The 22,514-nt window shown below is 42.4% G+C and overlaps 1 protein-coding gene across 1 annotated transcript; it reads right to left on the minus strand.

Annotated features, from left to right (window-relative positions):
- Positions 1 to 6,628: 6,628 nt before the first annotated feature.
- On the minus strand, positions 6,629 to 14,767 carry irx6a (iroquois homeobox 6a; the record flags this gene model as incomplete). The annotated part of the gene is made up of 7 exons (XM_079497135.1): positions 6,629 to 6,865; positions 7,603 to 7,708; positions 8,724 to 9,398; positions 10,054 to 10,352; positions 12,599 to 12,708; positions 13,480 to 13,791; positions 14,702 to 14,767. 6 exons carry the CDS (start codon positions 14,765 to 14,767, stop codon positions 7,608 to 7,610), a joined length of 1,563 nt encoding a protein of 520 aa, XP_079353261.1. The 3' UTR covers positions 6,629 to 6,865; positions 7,603 to 7,607.
- Positions 14,768 to 22,514: the final 7,747 nt, after the last annotated feature.

The following is a 22,514-nucleotide window of genomic DNA, read 5'->3' on the forward strand; positions in this document are numbered from 1 at the left end:
CAAATCGAGTGGCAAAGTGAGTTTAACGTTGTTTAACATTGTTTAATACAATCAGATAAGACTTTTCTGTTTGGATGGCCAGAAAGTAGTTTTTTGCCACTCGGTAGGCGTTAACTTGCATAACTTCCGGGTATGATGATGATGTCATGCTCATACCCTCTATATGAAGATCATGACACTGACCCCATCAAACACTGGATACGATAGCCATACATGGAGAAGACTGGATCATCACCTAGATATATGGAAAAGTACCGATGACGTCGCCAACGCGGAAGCGAAGCGTTGCCTGGTAACGATGACGGCAAGCACATTGGTGGGATTTTAACTCGCCCGCCCCTTTGGTGTACCTTGGGTACATAAAACCACTGCTATACTATACTATACCATCTGGTTTATCCAGCCTAGGCTTAACAGTATTTTTGAGGGAACGATTATAATCATACCAGCCCATATATGTACAAACAGTAAATGACTAGCTGTTTCATAAAATTGTAAAGAATTTGCATTAGAAGTAAAACAATCTTCTAATTAACAGCAAAGAAAGTAAGGGTATAGCAAATATTGAAATGTAAAAGCTCACAGAGACGGCATAACTGTATCAGACAAGCATGCGTTAATGTGTTTAATGTGTCTTTGAAAGTATTCCTGTTACAAGTTAAGTGTTCACTATTTGAATAAGGTTTGACATACAATGGAAGAAAGCAGACATGTGCTACTTGTTTAATTAATTTATATTAGATAAAACAATATCTTCAAATAAACAGCTTTTTCTTGTTTAAATTTCTTTACAATTTCTTTACAAAGAAAACAAAGACAACAGCAAAATATGACACCATCGTGTTTGCATCTATACTTGGAAGGTAAGGTTTGTAATGAGGCCAGTGAGGCAGTCACATGACCATGTCCACGTGTCAAGTCATCCACATTCAGTGTTTCAGACAGTACGTTAATGTGCTTGACAGTGTTGAATGAGGTACAGACATTACATTTAACTTCCAAGTATTATTTGGGGCATTAATTGGGGTCAGTTTTATTGACCTGAAAATACGTTTGTATTTGTGCAGATAGTAGAATTTGCAACAATCTACAGTACAAGAACCTGCCCACTACAAAGGCCTGGCAACCGCAAGACCTGGCAACTGCAAAGGGTACAGATGAATTCATGATTTTAAGCCTATTTAAAGAACCATACCAGTCTAATTTGGACTTCTAGAGTAGACATTAGCATATATTGTCCCTGTCTTCAAATAATTGTCTGTACACAAGTGTAGGTTATGCAGTTGCTGTACATACAATACTTCAGTAGATCTCAACCTTTATCTTGAAATGAAATTCATGTTCAACTCCAATTGTTCCAGACGATTACGCCTAGCGGTATAGGAAACGCCTCTGATACAGTTATAAAATGCTGGATCGGGTATCGGCAGTATACGCCTATTAAATACACCAATCCAATATTGTGTAATTTATCATGTGATGACAGCTCATTTATGCTATACAGGTAAAAAAATGTGCATTGCTAACTGAGTGTAATGTGAGAATCTCAAACTAGATGGTAACAAAAAAGTTCTATGGCATTCATTCTGTATGTATTTGTTCATGTTTTACAAAGGGTTTAACCTGAGCCCAGGCATACAGCAGTTATATCACATCCATGAAGTGTTAGTAGTATACAGCACAGCTGTTAGAGAATTATATATACTAGACCTTACCCGTTCTGAGTATATGAACACCAAATTATGTACAGTGTGGGTAATACGATGTAATAGATCACATTACTGATTGGGAGGGAATTGTCCTGTCTTGCTATAGCGCATGTAGGCTACGCTATGGCAAACAGAGCAGATTGATGCCCCAAAAAGCATTGTTTTTGCAATAAACGTTTTAAAATTCTGCATTTGCGAATTCGGAACCTCCCCTCCAAGTGTTGTAACTGTAGTTCCGACGGTTTCTGAGGGTAAAAGACTTGACGTGAGTTTTCGCATTTTCCCATGTAAGTCGATGGGGAATTTTAATTCACTAATAAATTAATTATTAATGAATCATTTGTTAAATTGAAAAAAGGGCTTTGTTAAGACCTCCATAATATTAATATTATGGTCATTGCCTGTGTGAAAAGTCTGAGCGATTGGTGCAGCCAATGAGGAGCTACGACAGTGTTTCAGACAGACAGACAGACAGACAGACAGACAGACAGACATTGAGTGAATTATAGTATGATATATATATATATATATATATATATATATATATTTTTTTTTTTGGGGCAGCGGTGGCCTAAGGGTTAGAGGAGGGCCCTTGTTGCCGAAAGGTTGCCGGTTCGATTCCCCGGACGGGCAGGAAAAATCTGGGTGGGGAAGTGATTGTCATCACTCACCCAACACCGCTGAAGTGCCCTTGAGCAAGGCACTGAACCCCCAACTGCTCCCCCTGGAGCTGCTTAGTGGCCAACAGTATAAGACTGTGGTTGTACTGGTCAGCTCCCAGGTTTTAATGTGTGTGTGTGTGTGTGTGTGTGTGTGTGTGTGTGTGTGTGTGTGTGTGTGTGTGTGTGTGTGTGTGTGTGTGTGTGTGTGTGTGTGTGTGTGTGTGTGTGTGTGTGTGTCTGTTTCTATGTGCAGGGCGTTGCTGAAAATGAGCACCGTGCTCAGCTACTTCCCTGGGTAAAAAATATATATATATATATATATATATATATATACTGGTATGTACTTGGTAGCGTCTGATACGCATCTCTAGTTGAAACAGTGTGGGAACATTATGTAATTTACCCTTTTGAAAGTCACTACACCATGTATTGCTTCTAAAATGGCCATACTGCTGAATTAATGCAAGCCATTGCAATTTTCTCATTGATATCAATATGCCTGAAAAAGTTATTCCTTAACTCCAATAAGCGCTGCATATTGAACTCACGTTTTATCTTGAAGATGGCTTTGCAGTGAGTTTTAACCAAAGTTTGATTATGTACACAAAATTCATGTACATTCTGTAACAGTTATTGTACAAAATGTAAACAAACACTAAAAATGGGGCAGCCGTAGCTAAGAATCAGCACCCCCGGGCCCACCCAGTTTTAAGTGTCCCAAAGCAAGTCACTTCATTAACCAACGTGCTGTAATGGCAACCACTACTCTTCCTAATAGTTAGGCTTAGTATATACAGAGAACAAATTCTGCATAATATATGCAAATGTACTGTAGCCATACCACAACTACAACTAGGGGACACAATTATGTGTTATTTAAAATCACACCTGTGTGAAGTGAGTGGTGCAACTCTGTGTGTGTGTGGGGGGGGGGGGGGGGGGAGGAGTTCCAGACCCACAGGAACGCACCCAGGGTCCCGGCCCGGTTCCGGCGAGCCGCCCGGCATCCGAAACGGTTGAGAAATGACAGAGTTACCGTGTGGGGGTCCCTCTACTGTACCCTCTACTGTACTGTACTGTCACTGTACTGTACTGGGACACCCAAAATCATCATATACAGTTAATATGTGTGTGCGTGTGTGTGTTAGGTTGCGCACAGGTTGTGAAAAACAACCATGCTGTTTTCGTGCTCAGACGCACCCAGCCAGATACCCAGCCAGCCACACACATAGCTCCGTAAGGGAGTGGTTGCACCACTAAAAAAGAAAGAATATTTGTGGGACAAGTCAAAGTTTACTTTGACTATGTGACCGAGGTTGACAATGAACAATGGCAATGTATCATCACCGCTGGTATTGTCCTATTTGCAAGTGTTTATCTTCATGTTGCCTCGATCTTGTTTTTCTTGTCAGATATTTTGTCTCATTCAAAGATTATCCAAAATCTGTTTGGGATTATACAAACAGGCCACAAAGAACTCCACCCTCCCTCTCCCCACCCTAGAAAAAAATAATTTGCTGAGAAGATCATGTACTAGGGTGATTTTGTTGCGTGATATATATATAAGCAATACGTTCCTTAGGTAGTATTACTACCTTAGGTAGTATTACTACCTTAGGTAGTATTACCTAAGGAACGTATTGTTCCTTGACATTGTATGCCTCAGATTTCATGTCCTGCCCCAGATTAAAGATGTCAGACAAACATCGCTCTGATGTTTGGTTGAATACCCCTCCCCCACAGGACAGTTTTGTGAGGGTCTGAAATCCACTGTGCCTGTGCCACATACAGCATTCCTTATAAAACAAGATGTTTATGTGAACGGAATAACAGCTGAGTAGTTTTGTATGGAATAAATTAGGTTGAGAAGGCTAATGTTACCCTTAATTGTCTAGTATCCACTGTGCTATTCCTTGGGCTGTGTGTAAAACACTATGTACTACACACTAATTGATCTGTTCGCCACCTCACACACCGACGCTGAATAGCGCCGCGATGCGCGATAATAATACACGGGGTATTATCTGTGGTTTCCCTCAGGTATAGGCCCATTGCCATTTGCTTAATCCCATTGCGCATGCATCATTACTTTCAGTAATGTGCGGCAGATTTTCTTTACAACCGCGTGCTTTAATTAACTTGGCTTTAAATATTTGATGCACGCCGGGCCTGTCTTAAAGTAAAAGAGGGACGCACCGTGCTGGTTAAAAAGACATACGAGGAGACATTCCCCTGGTGTGCTCAGTTATTCATTAACAGACGCACTGTGTTGCTGTATAGGCCTACTGAGTGATCTGGCAGTTTGAAAAACACACACACACGCACACACACACACACACACACGCACACGCACAACTGAGCTGTAAATCCTTGGTGCTCTATAATCACGACACATTACATGTATAAATTATCAAGGTGATCCTTGTTTTGTTTTTTTATCATGCAAAGCATGAGGCTTCCTCGCCAGCGTATAGCCGTCATATCGGATGCGTTGCTTTCATCGTACCTTTAATTCAGGTTAGGTTATGATGACTTCATGTAACATGAGAAGGATGATTAGTTGACCTTTGTCATGAAACACGCAACTGTGGAGTTATGTCAATCTGTTTGGCCTGTTTGACTATATATATATTTAATTTTATAGGCCTACTAACGCACGCACGCACACACACACACACACACACACACTGTGGCCTTGTTCCATATATTTCATCTTATTTACAAATATTTATCTAAAGGTTATTGCTTAAACATTTGCACCCTTGTATACAGTTGTATGTGTTTGTGTGTGTGTGTGTGTGTGCGCGTGTGCGTGCGTGCGTGCGTGCCCAACCCCCCCACCCTAAATATTTCATTATTCCTGACCTCATCTTGGTCATCTAGATTTTCCAAGAGGATTTTCCAGGGTCAAGTGAAGCCTCCATTATAGACTAGCTACATGCATTGCTCACAGGCCTGGCTGGCCTTTTGGCCGCGGGACACAAGCCAGCGCCTCCCAATTGCCCTAATACTTTTAGTACAAGCATAATCCCTGAGATCCCACTTGAAATGACGTTTATGTGTGTATCATTTGTTTCTGCCCCGCTAAGCTGGGGGTCATCATTTTGTCGGATGTATTACAGGCTATAGCTATAGTGTCCCAGTTGTGATCTGGAGTCCTCGGTTACCTCGTACAAATGTAATCTCTGTGAGGAAACAAAGGCATCAAACACAATTTCACATCATAAATGCAGGTTTTGTTTAGAGTTACAAATACATCGCATCGTTTAGGGCTTTACAATATATCAATATTGGCATAAATGTTTTATTCCTTATCACTTACTGTACGTGCTACAATATTTATTACTTTCAAAAAGGTTTGTCTAAAATAGCGAATCTACAAACTGACAACGTGTCACTCGACGCATAGTGAGCTTGTAAACACTAGGGGGCTATTTTAGCAATGTTTGATTGTGATATTAAATTTGGTCCATAATATTACTAGCACCATCGATTGCCACTTTACTGAGAAGTTTACTTTCAGTTTGACATTTGGAGATCAAATGCTTTGATCAAATGCTATAGGCAAATCAAAGGACCCTCTCATGGACCATGTGAACTCCTCCTTTGGTTTTGATCCTAGAAATGACCTTTTAATTAACACCATATTAAGTTATTGCTACGCCTCTTAGGGACAAAGCAGCATTGATTGTACATTCCTGCCTCGTCGCTTGTCTGAACAGTAACAAAGTGTTTGATGCCACTCCTGATTAGAGGTTGACAATGGAGGAGATGATGTCCCCCTTTTCTTCCCCGGCTTGTGAATTTCAGTCACGTCCTCCTGAAATTATGACCTTCCAGCCATGTTCTCGTTTTACGCCCAGACTCAAGATGGTAAAACTTTGATCAATCGTAGATCCTCAAATGTTTGAATTTCTGAGTGCATAAATTATGACACAAAGCGAAAGGGGTCTTGGAAAAAAATGCATTCTTATAAAATATTTCATGGATGGCAAATAAGCGCACATAAACACAATGACAGTTTTTCGTTCACACGCAAAGCAAGATCCAATCCGTTCCGTGTGAACTTTTTGAAAGTTTTAAATCAAGCAAAATACCACAAATAGCCACATTGTAATGTAATACATAACAAAATTATTCAAAGGAGAAAAAGGAAATAAATACACTTAATTACCAAATAAATAGACAAAATGCCAAATAATAAATAAATACATACATGTCCACGTTTGATACACTACACGATTGCCCGTAGACAAAATTTGCCGGCCATTCTTGTCTACAGTTCTTGCATAACATCATTTAAACACCACTTAAAAACAATATTGTGCAAAATGATAGCCACATCCCACAGTTTGAATTGTCCTGCTTTCTCACTGCAGTAGCGCAAGGTAGTTCCACTGTGTCAAATGTGGACACTCGTCGTCCACTTTGTCCATTAGTGCATATTAATAAATGTCCCACTGTTTGTTATTGTAGGCCACAGCTGCCATTCATCTAACAGGATGCAAAAGGAGACAAAAATAAACACATTATTTTGTGTGTGTATTTTAAGATATGTGAAAACAAATAGTAATAGTATGCAGTCAATATGATAACAGTCTAAAATGTTTTCAGTTTTGGTCATGATTTATTAGTGACATCACACGCACGCACGCACACACACACACACACACACACACACACACGCAAATTATAGATTATTATTTTTTGTAGCCAATGCTTACCCCCCTTTTATTCCCAATTTAGTTGTTATACCATTGAATTTCTCCCTACACACATTACCGTGTATTATCACTGCTGTTGTATCCTATTGGCTCACCTGCCAGTGAGGAGTCCCCACCTGGAGGACGTAGTACACATATCACCCCCCGCCCGGCTTCCCTCCCATCCAACATGTGACAGTGCCAGATGCACCACGGTGGATTTGATTTTTACCAATTATTAACAAGAGCTTGTGACTACATTCTAACTACATTACTGTAGATCCATTGGAGGACTTTTTCAGTACCCATTTCCTGAAAAGTACCGGTTTTGGTAAGGTTTCCACCCGACAGCGACAATATGTTGTTGACCGTTGCTGCCATAGACACAAGTTACTGTGTGTACATGTTTGTGCATGTATGTGCGCGCGTGTGTGCGTGCGTGTGTGTGTGCAATGCATGCATGTACGGGCACTCGGGTGATTGTTGGTGGCTTGACCCTTTTTTCCGTGTCAGTGTTCTGTGACTCACCTGGTTCACCTCTTCATCACAGGTCTGAAGGCGATGACCTTGTCATCTTGCAGGGTCCCACAGGCCTCGTTAAGGTTGCCTGTCTCTGTCTTGCCACCGGAGAATCCTACACACACACACGCACGCACGCACACACACACACACACACACACACACACACACACAAACAAACGCACGCGTATAGTGTGTCAAAATATTGTCTCACAAAGTAATCATCGTTATTTGCTTCTCTGAGTTTTAACAGACACAATGCATTTTTCAATATAATAATATGACATATTATTATATTATATTGTATAATATACATGCCTGACAGGCACATAATATATGCCTGTCTGCTAATATAGCATCACGTAAACCTCTCACATTATCACAATGAGCGCCGGGATTTCTTTCAAAATAGGAGCTCGGGGTGCTGGGCAGATATGGCTGCTTTTACTCTGAAAGCCCCCCCTTCTGTTCCGTACTAAAACCGGGAAGCATAATGTTGCTTGCTTACCTCGCGATGATTACGATATAGTCTCTCTAGAAGCATTAATATTCTAAACGAGAGGCATGTTGAAGTCAGAAATGAAGACAGAAGTATGTATGCCCATTTGGTCAAAACCATGGACCTAGATTAGGAGATACGAGCCATTCTTTCTGAGCCGTAAACAAGGAAGTGAACGGCAGTGCGCATGCGCGAAACAGCAAGGAGTATGATGCAGAAGGAGAGGCAAATCCCCCCCAAAAATCAATGAAAAAGCGCTATGAAGTGTGTACACGTCCACTGGATTCATCGGTTGTATTTCATATGATGTTTCCACACGTCCTACGGTCTGAATGTGTTAAAATCTTGTTAAACCTGATCACTTTTTGTGCATGGCATTATCGGTGAAAATTGCCAAAGAAGAAATGTGGCGAAAACCGCATACCGTATCTACAAGCTCACAACGCAGCGGCATCACATCGTGATACACGTTGTCAGCTTGTTGGTCTGCACGTTGTTGCAACATTTGAATTTTTTAAAAGGTATAAAACATGGCTCATGTGCTTAATACAGTAAAGGATGAATGTATTTGTAAACCCTGATATATAAGCTATAATGGGTGAAAGAAAACGTGAAAGACAACATACTGTACCTTCAATGGAGTACTGGCACGTGTCAGTGAGTGCAGGGTACGAGGAGCAGTGCAGCTGGAGGCTCTTGTGACTGTAGCTGCCGGCGCCGTAGATTTTGGAGTGCAAAGGCGGGGCCTCCTGGAAGGGGTTCTCTGCGTTGGTCACATTGTTAGATTCGTGGAGGCCCATGATGCCCCGACAATGTCCAGTAGGGGCCCCGGGGAGCCTGGAGGTCTGCAGCTGGTATTCCCCCTCAGCCAAGCGGCCTGTCCTCAGCTCCGAGCCGTGGCGAGGGCTAAGTATGACTCCCGAGGCCGCCGTGCGAGCCAGAGACCAGATCCGCGGCTTGTCCAAAGGTTCAAAATGAGACAGGGATATGCTCCCCGTGGGCGTGATGGAAGAGGCGGAGGGGGGCTTGGACGCCACGGGTTCCAGGAAGTCAGACGGGAGAGGCGGGAGAGAGGTCATGCCCTTGATGCCGCACGGGAAGGCGGGGAAGCTGTTGGCCAAGTTGAGGTGCAGCTCGGAGAGCTCTCTCTTTGGAGGGTTTCCCGACACGGCCATGGCCCTGTGGAGGTCCAGCTCATCAGGGGCCACCTTCTCACAGTCACTGTCCAGTTTATCACAGTCTTCCTCCTCCATGTCCTCCAGGTCACTTAGATGAAGTTCCTTATCTTCTTTACCATCACAGGAGTCTGAGTTCAAATGAGCAAAAACATGCAGTTAAACATAGACTTGACCATGCAGTTTTACAAAGCATAATATGGAGACTGTAAATATATCAATAGTCTTATGGACGGAAACATGGCAAGAGCACCTTAAGAATTCAGATTTCCCTCAAAGTGCTCAATATACTGTGTCTATAATCCTCCTACCCACAGCACTCCTAAAATCGTATGTCTGTTTGACCTTTTTTATCAGTTTGTTGAATGTTTCAGCGCTGCACAATCAAATCGTTTCAACTGAATTCATTGAACCATTTTAAACACTACATACCCATTCACATTGATATACACTAAATCTTTTCACTGAAAATTGCAAATCAATTGTAGATCTAACCTAGCCTAACCACATGGCCGATGGGCACCTACCACATACGCCTGACAGCGAGCCCCAGGTTAAATTCCTGGTTCCGGTGAACCTTTGCTATAAGTCTCTCCCCGGCTCTGTCTCCCTGTTTCTTAAAAAAAAACAAAATAGAAGATCTGCAAGCTCACAACGCAATCCGATTTGACGCATTGTGACGCTGTCGATCTGATATTTTCCCCCCAGAATAGGGACACTATAGGGTTCAAGTGGTCAACTCAGAGTTAGATGAACCCTCTCGTGGAGGGTATAGGTATACATTACCTTTGGTGACACACTCCTGGTCACTCTTGTCGAGGTCGTCGTCCTTCCTGTCGTCGTTTGCCTTGTTCTTGGGAGACCAGGTCATCTTGTTCTCCTTCTTGAGCCTCCGCCGGGCGTTGGCGAACCAGGTGGACACCTGGGTGAGCGTCATCTTGGTGATGATGGCCAGCATGATCTTCTCGCCCTTGGTGGGGTAGGGGTTCTTGCGGTGCTCGTACAGCCACGTCTTCAAGGTGCTCGTGGTCTCCCGGGTGGCGTTCTTTCTCCTCGCTGAGCCATTGAAGTCTACGGTTCCATATCTGGCACGCACGCACGCACGCACGCACGCACGCACACACACACACACACACACACACACACACACACACACACACACAGTGATGGAAGAACTCACATGTTTACTTAAGTAAAAGTAGCAATACTGCAATATATACATACTCTGTTATAAGTCCTACATGTATTCAAAGGGATATTTTACTTTCAAAAAACTTTTGGTCATTTCATCTACTCAGGCTTATGTGACACCCCAGACAGTTTTTAAGTTGCTCGATTCAGTATTTAGATATGTGTTATTCATTTCTGCTGCCCCGCCCCCTTCCTATACAAACCCATTGTAACTTGGGTTACACCCGACCTTTTTTCTGGTGACTGATAATGTCCTTCTAATACGTGAGGACCGTGGTTTTTCATTTACTGTTTTCATTTATTTTTAAATATTCGTTTTGATGTTTTAGTCTCCCTCCGTCTCGCAGCAGTGTAGTCCTCCTAAATATTTTCCAAAAACAATATTTAAAAATCAGACCCGTCTGAAGTGAGTGGTACTGTACTGTACTGTACTGTACTGTACTGTACTGTACTGTACAAGCCTTCCTCCCTGGCCTGTGTGTCTGTGTGTTAGGCTGTGCAACAGTGACACTTGGTGGTGAACAAAGGCTATAAGGCTATTTTCGTGTTCGGACGCAGGGACCCAGGGACAGACACACATAGCTGTCTATAGGAGTGGTTGCACCACTCAAAAATAAATGAAACAGTCAATGAAAAACCACAGCCCCTCACGTATTAGAAGGACACTATGAAAAAAAGATCAGGTGTTTTCGATGTATCTATCATGGTTAAAATGGAGTTTGAAGTTACAATGAGTTTGTATAGGAAGGGGGCTGGGCAGCTAAAATTAATATCAAATATCTAAATACTGAATCAAGCAACTTAAAACATGTCTGGGGTGTTCACATAAGCCTGAGTAGACGATGAAATTACCAAAAATCATTTTGAAAGTGAAATATCCCCTTAAGTACAAAAGGCATACTCATTGTGCAGAACGTCCCCATTTCACAAGTTCACAATGTATTAAAAAAATCTTTTGAAAATAGCAGATCTACAAGCTTGTAGAACGGCTATTTTGAAATGCCTGAAATATACTATAGTGCTGATGTGCACATCCTCCCTAAATATTTCAGCCATTTCAAAATAGCTGAGCTTGTAGATGGTTATATTAGTTTTGTAATAATCATCAAAATCTACAAACTAACTAGAACCGTAACTAATGTTTTCATCCAATTGCAGTGGAGTAAAAGTACACTATTTCATCTGAGATGTAGTGGGGTAGAAGTAAAAGTATTGAAAATTGTACTTAATTACAGTATCTAAGTACATGCACTTAGTTTCTTTACACCACTGCAAGCATGCACACACACACACACGCACAGTTGCACACGCACACACGCGCGCACACACACACACACACACACACACACACACACACAGACGCTATAGCATCATTAGCAAAATACCTCATAAACTATATTCACTCAAAAAATCCAAGCTACCCCGGAGTGTTATTTGAAGTAGTCCTACAGCTCTGCTCCAGCCAGGTATCAGTATCACTAACACCCTGACCTTTGATCCAAACGTGACAATATTCCCTCAGTGAGGTGATGGTTCCAACATAAAACATGATTGCTGATAGGTGTGTTCAAGCTTAACAGTTTGAGCAACAAGGCACAACTTCTGAGATATTTACAAACTAGTCCACATCTAGGCAATATACCGTAGTTTCTTTTCAAACATAATTACATGGAAATGATTACTTAAAATGAGAAAAAGGTCTCTATGTAGAAAAGCAGCTGTCTGGGCATGAAGAATCATGACATCATGAGTGTAGGAAGTTGCTATAGTTTTACATATATTGTATAATACTATTACATACGCATAATATGAGCCTGTAAATGTACGTTGTCAATGTCCAACATTCAAAACCAGCTACACCTGCAATGGTCAAGAAGCGTCTATATTTTTAACTGTGAAATAAAATGCATGTTGATGATGTCAAGTATCCTTGTATTTGTTTATCTTGAGGTGAGTGCAGGATGGACTTCTTCCACCCCTGACTGACATCACACAACAACATTTACCAGAAGGATTTCTGAATGTGGGGGTTGGTCACATTTTGTTGTTTTCCCCCCTCCTCCACATTTGAATTTCTAGCATTTTAAATGATCCGCTGTCCTGTCTTTGAAGGGCATGGTGGATAGAAAATGGACCTTACCTGTCGTATTGATACTGGCCCAGTGAGTGGTCGTATGGATAGTACGCTGCGGTTTGGGTGATGCCAGAGTGTAAAGTGCCTGTTCCATCCTTAATGTCATATTGTGGATTCTATAAATGAAATAAATTATAATATATTCAAAATTAGATGGGGATTTGTTTGTGTGTGTTTTAAAAAAGCCTAATTGGCAGATTTCTCTCTGTGTGTTTCATTAAAACACCCCACAGGGAACAAGCATGCTAGCCTATCTCATTTCTGCTTTCTTAACACTAAACTCTGTTTGGAACCAGAAGATTATAGTTCCATATTATTTATTTTCTTAGTACAATCTAGTTAGAGTAGATTATTATATTAGACTTATTCTCAACACGCAAGTAAATAAAAAGTGGTAAATGTTATAGGCTACAATATTTTTCATTGCATGCATAAACTTTTACTAAACTTGATTCAACAATGCAGTGATGAGTGACACACACACGCACGCACACACACACACACACACACACACACACACACACACACACACACACACACACACACACACACAAATGTATATCCATGTGTAACTATAGCATATAGGGAGTGTAAGGAACCAAATGGACATGTGTTGATTTGGTTCCTTATACACTCCCAGAGTTACACATGCATGATAGATTAATAGATTCGATTTTACGCAAACAATAAGCAGTAACATAAAACAAAATAAATCTAATGAAGAGGGGAAATGTTGAAGTGAGCAGTGAAGCTTAATGGGTTTAATTGATCAAGCACCCGTTTAGGAAGGCTAGACTATAGACATGCAGATCAGCTCAGACAGGTATAGATCGATGCTGCGTGGCGGAGCAGCCAGCCAGCCAGTCCGTGCGTAAAGCTCGACCTACCAGCGAGGAGTAGAGAGCCGGCTCGGTGCTGTATGGGAAGTAGTTGGCGTAGCTGTGAGTGGCTGCGGCCGCGGCAGCCGCGTACGGAGAGCTGTACATCCCCAACGCTGCGTTGCAGAGCTCGGTCCTGGCGCCGGGCAGGAGCCGGTGCTGCTGGTGGTGATGGTGGTGGTTCTCGTAGGGGGACGCCGGACAGCAGAAGCCGGACGTTACGGGGGGCTGCTGGGATGAACTGGTGCCGCCGTCACCAGACACCGACCTGGAGGAAATCGAATCGTAGCAAGTCGTACTGGGGTTTGCCGACACGAAAAACTGCATGAAGAAGAATCGTGGATAGACAGAAGTGTCATTGGCGTTTTTGTCGCATCCATTCGCTCTTTTATTTGGATAGTGTGCGTGTGTGTAAAGTATAAGGAGTGATTGTAGGCTGATAGGGAATTTCAGGTGAGGTAAGGAGGAGAGTGCAGGCTTTACGCAAATCCGTGACACGCAATTAATGTTTTGACGTATAATATGGGCTACTGTAGCATTATATCGTGAAACTATCAGCCCGTGGTAATTTGATAATCCGATAAGATATGAACTTTAGAAATTCTTGTTATTTAAGAGCAGCCTATTGTAATAAATGTGGGTTTAATTGCTATAACGTTCCGTTCAGTTGTCAGCAACGCCACTAAAACAAGATGCAAAGAACATGATAGAAATTAAAAGTTGGATAACAACTTTGAATAGTCTAACTTTTGCACCAGAATTTTAACCAACTACTTTGATCTATATGCCATTAAAAAGTAGGGTATTATGTAAACGCTTGCATTAAGGCTAAGCTTTCTTTCAAACCTTTATACAAAATAATGATTGCAATGCAATAATTTGTTGCACTCTGATGTCCGAACTTTGAGTGAAAAGTTTGGAGTGCTCGCAGTTTAACTTGACGAGCAGCGCAATAGTTGAACTAATAGGTGACATTCATCTCTTTTGTCATCAGAACAACACGTGAGCATCATTCATAATTCAGTGTAATTGGACATGCATGTCGATATTTGGTCCAACAAAAAGCACGGCACGCAATTGTCATTACTGCCAGGGAAGTTTGACAGTCAGCCAGCCGGCTGTGTCCTATCGGAGGCAGAGGGTAGACTATGATGACTTATTACAACACACTCATTCTGTAGGCTATATCAAAATATGATTTAATATCATAGATAATAATATAGAGGCTTACCTGGGAAGCTGCATTGTAAGGGTATCCAAACTGCGAGAAAGACATAGCTGCTTCTTTTGTTACCATCAGCAATAATATTCTTCACCCTTGATCGATTGTAACCAATTCTACTTAAATCCACCGTCTTGCACACATTTCCACGCACGGCCTTCCCCTCAATAATAGATGACTATACACTCATAGGATGGAGACTTTGGGCTGCAATACCAGCTGCAGATAGTTTTATATGAATTAAATAATCCCCCAAAGGAGCCGATAAGAAATGAAATTAAGCGTCATTAAGAATACAAAAAAATGTTGTTGATGTTAGCCGAAGGAGGCTTAAAGGATAACGAAAGACTTGCAAGATATGGACTCTGCTTGTGCTATTATTTGTGGCTCTATAGTTCTTTAGCATTCACCCATGCAAGGGTACCAGCGTGACGTCATTGTAATCCCGGAACGACAGGACAGCAAGGATGGAATAATGTCTTTGCCAATCACGTCCAACATTGCTGTTTTATTACAGCGTTGCACTGTAGCCTATAATACACACAGCTGTGTTGCTCTTTGTGTGGAATTCTTGTCTGATTTAAAGATCAAATATAAAGACTGCATGGGGGTTGCTATTGTGCCTCCATTATATTGCATCGGTTTTTTGTGAAATTATATTTATTCAAACCAAACAAAAGTAGACAAGTAGTCTATATTTTGGCAGCACCATCACGCATATACGATGTCAGTCTTTGTCAGATGATTCATTTTACAGTAGGCCTATATGGACTAATTAAGTAGCCTAATGTAAGACAGGAAAACTAAATCCTTCTGTTGTCATATAGCCAAACAATATTACACAGGACGTTTATTATTATTAATATATTATTATTATTATTTCATATTTTATTGTCTATGCTAAAGAAATGGAAAGTAATTTAATGAGCACCTCTGGAACTCCATTTTCGACCCCTCGACCTTTGTTCGCCTCTGGCTGTGCTTGGCCAAAGGTCCAAGCCAGAGTTAATGACGATGATGTTTCTATCTCTCTCTCTATTAGAGGCAGGTTGAGTCCCAGCAGGGCAGGTGTGTGGAGGGAAGGGGCTTTGACAGGTCAATAGACCCGTGATTGATGCGTGCCTGGAGACCTACGTGCACATTGCGCGTAATGCGTAATTGTGTCAATTAACAAATGGATACGTGCCTGTGTTAAACCAGCGAGTAACTGAGTGAAAATATGCCTTAGAGGTGAAACACAAAAGAAACTGTGAGAGGGGGCAAAAGAAGAAAAAAAAAAGAAAGTGGAAACCCCGCGTGCTCTCACTCTAATTAAATATCCGTGGACGCGGAGCACGAGAATTGCATTTTAATTGAATAATGCTCACTTGAAGAAGATGGGGAAGGAATGTGTGGCTGCCTCCCAGTGAATACAATGAGAATGAATTTTAAGCCTTATTAGATCAACAAATCAACCATAGCCTGGGCTATTCTTGAGTCTCTCTCTCTCTCTCTCTCTCTCTCTCTCTCTCTCTCTCATATAAACAAGCTGTGTGTGACGCGCACGTGCGTGCTTTATGTGGATATATGTTTTTGGTATGTCAGATGTCAGGAGGATAATTATGTTGCGTTCATTTACGTAATAGGCCTATATGTTTCACGACAGCTTTAATTTAATGCAGTCCTATATACGGATATACCATATACGGTTGGTTCCGTCGACTCGCGCCCGGAATAAACAATTAAGCTCTCTGAGTCCGTTGTAACGACCGGACCGACCCGTAGCGCTGCTGATCAGAGCCCTGGGCTCCTTCACTTCAGCAATCAGCACCACTTCAATACGGTTGGGGTGGAGACGGAGTTTAAACTTCACACCCGTCGCTCGGAGCGACTGGCGGTCTAGCTGCGACAATGTCAGGAGGTAGCCTAACCGGTTAAAAAGTACAATTATGATATCTAATCTAGCCTGTTATAGAGTAGTGGTTCTCAATCGTTTTAATTTCAAGGAACCTCAGGGACCAATGAGGACAATTGATCTGACTTTGTCGACTCCGTTTCCATCATAGCCTCTTATTATTGTTGGTATTAGGCTATTATTATTAGGCTGTTATTTCCTCATGTGGCTGTCTCAAGTCAACAAGCCAATCACAAGCCTCCCCCCGGCCATGTGGTATATGTGCTCCACTCCACCCTTCAGCAGCTGATGAAATTACGCGACGCCTCCCCAGAGATGCGTCTGCGATTACGGCCTTTCTCTTCGAGAGGCGCCCAAGAGCCGCATGTGAGCTGTAGTCTGCTCCTCCTCCTCCTCTCCTCCCTGCAGACTGTCACTATAGGAGATACAGATGGACAGATACAGATAGTGGTCATTCTAGGTGCGACGCTATACTTTTATATCCCTCCCTTAACTACCTATGAAGATGACACACACGCACGCACGCACACTCACACACGCGCACACACACGCACTGTGACGCACACACACACACACACACACACACACACACACACACACACACACACACACACACACACACACACACACACACACACACACACAGCTCTGACAACGGTGTCATCTTGGATAACTCACCCTGGTGCTTAAATGTCATCAATTGCCAAGTTGTTTTTAATGAGTGACATGTTAACACTGATATAGGATCAATTAATTTTTGCATTCACTTACATGCAACAATATATGTCAAATGCGCTATGCGACCAGCAAAGGTTACACTACTTTCTTTAACACCGAATTTTGTCTAGAATATAATAAGGATGTGTCTTTAAACTTGAGAAATGTGCACATAGAGAGAAGGATGGAAATGCTAAATACAGGTATAGGCTTACAATTGTTTTAATATACCTAACAGCTTCTGATATTGTATTCATCAGCATATATTGTATCATCTGTAAGAGGACCCCACAAGCAAGGCAGATGTTTATACTTCCTCACGGCAAAATATAGCTGATCTACACCCTTACAAATTAACGTGTCACATGATGTGTAGTGAGCTATAGAGATCTCCCCCCCCCCCCCTTTTGCCTATAATGACATGCACACAATCTGGAGGTTTAAATTGAATAAAAACTAACTTGAAATAACACATAATATTAGCTTGTCATTCGTATTTCCTATTGTATTTTACATTCCGTTCACCAATCACTATTAAAAAAAATCTAAATGATCTTGTATCATCTATGGGACGCATGTTTTCAAATGTGAATTGTTATTACACCAGGGAGTGTGGCGCAAGCGGAATGTAATTGCTTGCCAGTGGCCAATGAATTTCACAAGGGCATGCATGATGGCCCAAGTGCATATGGACAGAGCCATGCATAATGCATGTGCAGCAGTCACTGGCCATCCCACTGAATCAAGACCAAATGAACAGTAATTGTAATGGCCCACTGACCAGAGCGCCCTTCTCCCTGGAACGTGTCATATCCACAATAGGACAATATTTTTACACTGTTTTGCCCAGATTAGTCAATAACTCACATCCTAACGAGCTCTGGGTTCTTCCTTCACCAGCTGAGGCTAATGCCTCTTTTATGCTCCGTTGTAGCTGTAGGGCATTATGGACCGAACATATAGCAGATATATAAGATCACAACTAATCATGGATGGTACAGTATGTGAGCTTATTGATTTGCTATATTTACCGTCATGGCATCGTTGCATGATAAAGTATAAATACAGCTTAAGAGCCAAAGTATTTCTAAATGCGTCCTTAGAAATACCTGTCTGTCTGTCTGTCTGTCTGTCTGTCTGTCTGTCTGTCTGTCTGTCTGTCTGTCTGTCTGTCTGTCTGTATGTATGTATGTATATACACACACACACACACACACACACACACACACACACACACACACACACACATGGTATAACACATGCTTGGTGAAGCCAAGCATTATGTCTACAATACTAGACAATACTAATACTATAATTTTACTGTCCTAACCTTTTTGTTTTCTTTTCTTCAAATCTTTCTAACTTGTTTGCAAACTTTGTGAATCATAACACTATTCTTATTTCACTTGGCTTGCCATGTATGTTTGAATGATCAGGTTACACTATAACCACACATTATGTTGCAACTGCAAGTTTGTTTTGTTTTTGTTTTATGTTGCAACTCTCTAGCTATATCATATGTGTGGAGTCTGCTATAGACATATAGTACACACTACAGTATCTCAAAGTTCAGACAATTCCAGGAAAGAATTTGAAATTCATTTTTTAGAATAGAACTGTATTGAAGTGGAAATGTGCCTCAGTACTGCCTGGTTTGCAATCGTACATAGCAAGCCACACCTATACTGTAACCGATTTTCCCAGCAGGTTATTTGCAAATACAATCAGACCCAAACTCATCTCGTAATCGTAGTTTTGTCTCTTACATAACATTTACCTAATGGCATATCATCGCCATCGTCTCACTCTCATAACATTCAAATCAAGATGTTGAAAATCAACCGAGGAGAAAGTTTCCCGTCTGTCTTTCTAACGGGCCCTGCTGGTTACTAATGTACCTCGCTCACGTTATGTACTGCACGGGCGTGAAGACAAAAAATAAACTCACACCCACGAAAGGTTAAGTCAACATGCCATGGCTCCAAGCTCCATTCTCCTATTTAATATGTTTCCTGTGCCGACTTAATGAAGCGCACAAAAGCCTTGGTGGTTTTTCATAAGACTGAGGGGTGGAGGGGGTAGGGGTGTGGGTGTTGAAATGGTAATAAGGGCAGACAGATGGAGAGATGGAGGGGAGAACCCTGATCCGTGCTGGAGATGAGGAGGGCACATCCTACCTGGAGGTGTGTGATCTCATTAAAGGCAGATTGGTATATGCCAATGAACGCTCACTTGTGATCCCGAATTATTGCACAAACAGTCATACATATGCACACATACAGTACATACACACACACACACACACATGCAAACATGCACACACATATGTAATGAGAGCAAGGATGGAGTGACAGCGGTGGACTGTGGTCACAGTATTGGCCCGTTAAACTAAAACAAGCATCCTCTAGGCTGGCGAATAATTTGAACACACAGGGGGAGTCATTAAAGCTGTATCAAACAGAAAGAAAGTATTATATCACCACGATTGTTTCAATAAATCATCCGCTAAAGCAAATGAAAGGAGCCGTGATTGCCTTAGAGGGCATTATTAGCTTGATCATCATAAGCATTAGTGGTGTGACAGTCCACTGGTGCTACTGTGGGCTACATGATTGGCATTGTTTGACTTTTAAAAGACACAAAGTCATTTGATCGGACTTCTACCGCATCGGAACGGACATGCGTAATTGGCACATCATTTGTTAGCCTCATTATTTTTTGATTGGTTGTAGTCAGATGTTTAACTCAAACAAATCCCTGGAATGTTGGTGTTGTGAGCAGCAGATCCCAGAGGCCTCCAGGGCTCCTCCTGGGACAGAACATGAGAGAGCAGAAAGACAGCCAGAGATGGAACGAGTGGAGTGAAAGAATGAGAGAGATAGCCTACGGTAGCCCCACTATCTAAGGCTTGATTCATACTTCACTGCGTGCCGTGCTGATCTACAAGCTCACACCAACGCGCAGCTAAGTATAAATCGGTGTTGAAAGAAAAGAGGCGGAGAGAAGGGGAGGCAGAGACTGACAGTCAGAAAGAAAGAAAGAAAGAAAGAAAGAGAAGAGAGACAGACAGACAGCGTGTGTACAGTAAGTGTGTGTGTGTTTGTGTTTGTTTCTGTGTTTCTGTGCTCGCTGGTTGGCAGAGTCCCCTGGAGGCTGTACTGCAAAGCTATCATCAGTGGTGGTGTCAGGGATTTGTAGCTTGTCACAGAGAGAGAGGGCCTGGCAGTGACTCTGGGAAATGACTGCTTATGGGGAGCCTCTGGCTGTGTGTGTGTGTGTGTGTGTGTGTGTGTGTGTGTGTGTGTGTGTGTGTGTGTGTGTGTGTGTGTGTGTGTGTGTGTGTGTGTGTGTGTGTGCGTGCGCGCGTGCGTGCGCGCGCGTGCGTGCGCGTGCGTGTGTGAGAGTGAGGAGGGGGTGTTTGGTGATGGTCAGGTTAGTTTGTGGGATGATTGTGCACACGCCTGCATCTGGGTTGAGGTACCACGGAGGCGCCGTGTGCTCCGTCTTTCATCTCGGGGCCTGTCGGGTTGTGTCTCTGTGTTTCCCGCTGGCAAGCGGGCATGGCATAGCATACGTGTCTATATCGGGCGTGTCAGTAGCTCGCTCGGTGGTGTTGCCTCGGTCCGCGACGCGTCTCCTTCGTGCGTTAGCGTTCGTGTTTGGACACGAATATGATCAAATGTGTATTTTCGGTCCCCGCAAGTGCAGGAGTCTGTTTGCCATGTGTAGGCTACCTCCCTTCTACTATGCCTATGTTTGTGTATGTGTGGTCTGTGTGCTGAGATGGATGCTGGCTCCAGACCGAACTTTCCCTTAAGGCAAAGGGCCAGCGGTAGCAGCAGGAGCAGCAACATGTCGTTCTCGTGTGTAAACCAAGTTTTCAAGTTTTAAAAGTAGCTTTTTAAAAATGTGTCTTATTGACACCTCACACTCTTTTTTTTTGCAAATACACAATCAACTGTTGACAGGTGTCAAGGCCCCCCCCCCCCGGAGGTCATGAAACTCACTCAACCTTTAAATGACCATGTCCACTTTCAATCCCGTGTGTGAGAAAATGGAAAAACAGATAAACTGTAGCTTGCAAGTATACATTCTTTTTCTTTTCTCTTTCTCCCAGTATAGGCAGCGAAAATGCAAGGCTGCATGGCGACCCATATCCCCGTCCCTGTACAATGAGAGAGGAGACGGTTCTCATTACTGTCACTCCAATTACTGGCCGCAGCGCTGCCGCAGCTGTCACCACCATTGGGTCATGGTATACATTAGTGCGGCGGCCATCTTGTCTCTTATGCATTATTTCCGAATGTTCTCATACACTGAATTTGCCGTGACGGAGAAGCTTCCCGCGAAGTTGTTTATTGTTAACAACAGTGGTGGAAGACATTTAAATATTGTTATACTTAAAGGACCACTTCACCACTTTTCAACTTATCTTCATATATGGTCCTCACTAATGTTCATGATAAAATAATCTTTTCTACTCAGTCTCAGTCTTTTCTACTCAGTGTCTCATCGGAGGGCTGTGGGCAGTTCAGAAACCTGTCCACCAGTGACATCATCGTTAGGCAGATTATTTTTTAAACAAGATTTAAATATATATATTTACATTACTTACATTACTTTTCAGGAATAGCAAGCCTGCAGTTTCTATTAGCTTGGATTCCCCATCGATGATGTGCTGTAACTGGTGGACAGGTTTCTGAACTGCCCACAGCCCTCCCATGAGACGCAGTACCCAAAAAGGACAGTTCTTTGGTTTCGGTTCCTCAACACAAAACACCAATGAAAAGTCAGGGGTGAAAGTGGGCCGGAATGGGCCGGAACACCGTTCCAGGAAAAGATTCAGTGGCGGAACGCTGTTCCGTTAAGAGAAACTGGACGGCAGCTATCAAAATCCCATATTAAATAACCTGCCACTGTGCTACAAACGCATTTCCACGAGTGTTATTAGTTATTTTCTAATAAAGTGCTTCTGAATTTTCCCAGTGTGTTTGTGTCAGTCAGCGTAATCCTTGCGTTCAGTGTTTATTTATTCAATAGAGAGAAGTTTTGTCCACTCCACCACTCGCACGATGCGCAACAAACCATGGGCTCAGTCATATAACTCTATGGGCTCAGTTCACTTTGCAGTTGGAGATCACATATAGACCGGATACGGAAACGGCCTTTCTCTGTACCTTATACAGTAGGTGGGCTATGACAAATTAAATT

The sequence above is a fragment of the Electrona antarctica genome, assembly GCF_951216825.1.
Source record: "Electrona antarctica genome assembly, chromosome: 3".
NCBI lineage: Eukaryota > Metazoa > Chordata > Actinopteri > Myctophiformes > Myctophidae > Electrona > Electrona antarctica.